This window comes from Bos taurus, chromosome 5 (assembly GCF_002263795.3).
Source record: "Bos taurus isolate L1 Dominette 01449 registration number 42190680 breed Hereford chromosome 5, ARS-UCD2.0, whole genome shotgun sequence".
Taxonomy (NCBI): domain Eukaryota; kingdom Metazoa; phylum Chordata; class Mammalia; order Artiodactyla; family Bovidae; genus Bos; species Bos taurus.
Window position 1 is genome coordinate 59,174,046 of NC_037332.1, and position 1,131 is coordinate 59,175,176.

Below are 1,131 nucleotides of genomic sequence, written 5' to 3' on the forward strand. Positions count from 1 at the left end.
TTAAGAAAGCCTCAATATTTTGATCATGAGCTTAAAAGCATATTTCACTTGTCTGTTTCTCAGTGTATAAATAAAAGGATTCAACATGGGTGCAACAGAAGTACTGAGCAGAGCTATCCCTTTATTTAAAGACACTCTTTGCTTGGCAGAGGGTTTCACATACATGAAGATGCAACTTCCATAAGAAATGGACACAGCCACCATATGAGAAGAACATGTAGAAAAGGCTTTCCTCCTCTTTTGAAAAGACGATATCTTCAGAATAGTCCTAATGATGTTTGTGTAGGAGAAAATCACTAACACCAGAGTAACCAGGAGAGTTAAAATGGCTGAGAGAAGCATCATTATTTCTACTTTTTCTGTGTCTGTGCAAGAAAGTTGTAATATAGGAGATACATCACAGACAAAATGATCTACAGTGTTGGCTGCACAGAAATCAAGCTGGAGACCCATGAGGAGTGGTGGAAAAAGTATTATGAAACCAGCCAACCATGACGCAAAGACCAGTAAGTTGCACACTCTGTCACTCATGATGGTCGTGTAATGCAGGGGTTTGCAGATGGCCTCATAGCGGTCATAGGACATGGCAGCCAGAAGAAAAAAAATCGGTTGCACCCAAGAGAATAGTAAAAAACAGCGTGCTGCACAATTGTTGTAAGAAATGGTCTTATCACCTGTTGCCATACTGACAAGAAATTTGGGGATGCAGACAGTTGTGAATGAGATTTCTAAAAATGAGAAATTTCGAAGAAAGAAATACATGGTTGTCTTGAGGTGTGAATCTAGCAGGGTAAGGGTGATGATGATTAGATTTCCAGTGATGCTCAATAAGTAAGTGAAAAAAAGGAGAAGAAAAATAACCACCTGTAATTGTGGGTCATTGCTTAGTCCAAGAAGAATAAAGGTTGTTACTGTTGTGTGGTTTCTCATCGCTGACTTCTATTTAAAAAAAGAAAGAAAGAAGAATCAAAAAGGAATAACAGCCTATAAAAATATACTCATATAATCTTTATTCAAAATTTCACTGAGTGCAATTCATGAGGTTTTTTTGTTTGTTTCCTTAAGTGTCATAAATTCATGTGTTCCCAAAGGAAAACATAGTACATTGATAATCTTATAAAAATAGAAACA

General features: G+C 36.8%; 1 protein-coding gene across 1 annotated transcript; it reads right to left on the minus strand.

Moving 5' to 3' along the window:
- OR6C74D (olfactory receptor family 6 subfamily C member 74D) lies at nucleotides 1-930 on the minus strand. The gene has a single exon (NM_001390558.1). The coding sequence runs from the start codon at nucleotides 928-930 to the stop codon at nucleotides 1-3; it is 930 nt and encodes a 309-aa protein (NP_001377487.1).
- Nucleotides 931-1,131: the final 201 nt, after the last annotated feature.

What these genes read in the sequence shown, in the direction of transcription:
- OR6C74D (NM_001390558.1), bottom strand. Translation starts at nt 930, where the DNA reads ATGAGAAACCACACAACAGTAACAACCTTTATTCTTCTTGGACTAAGC.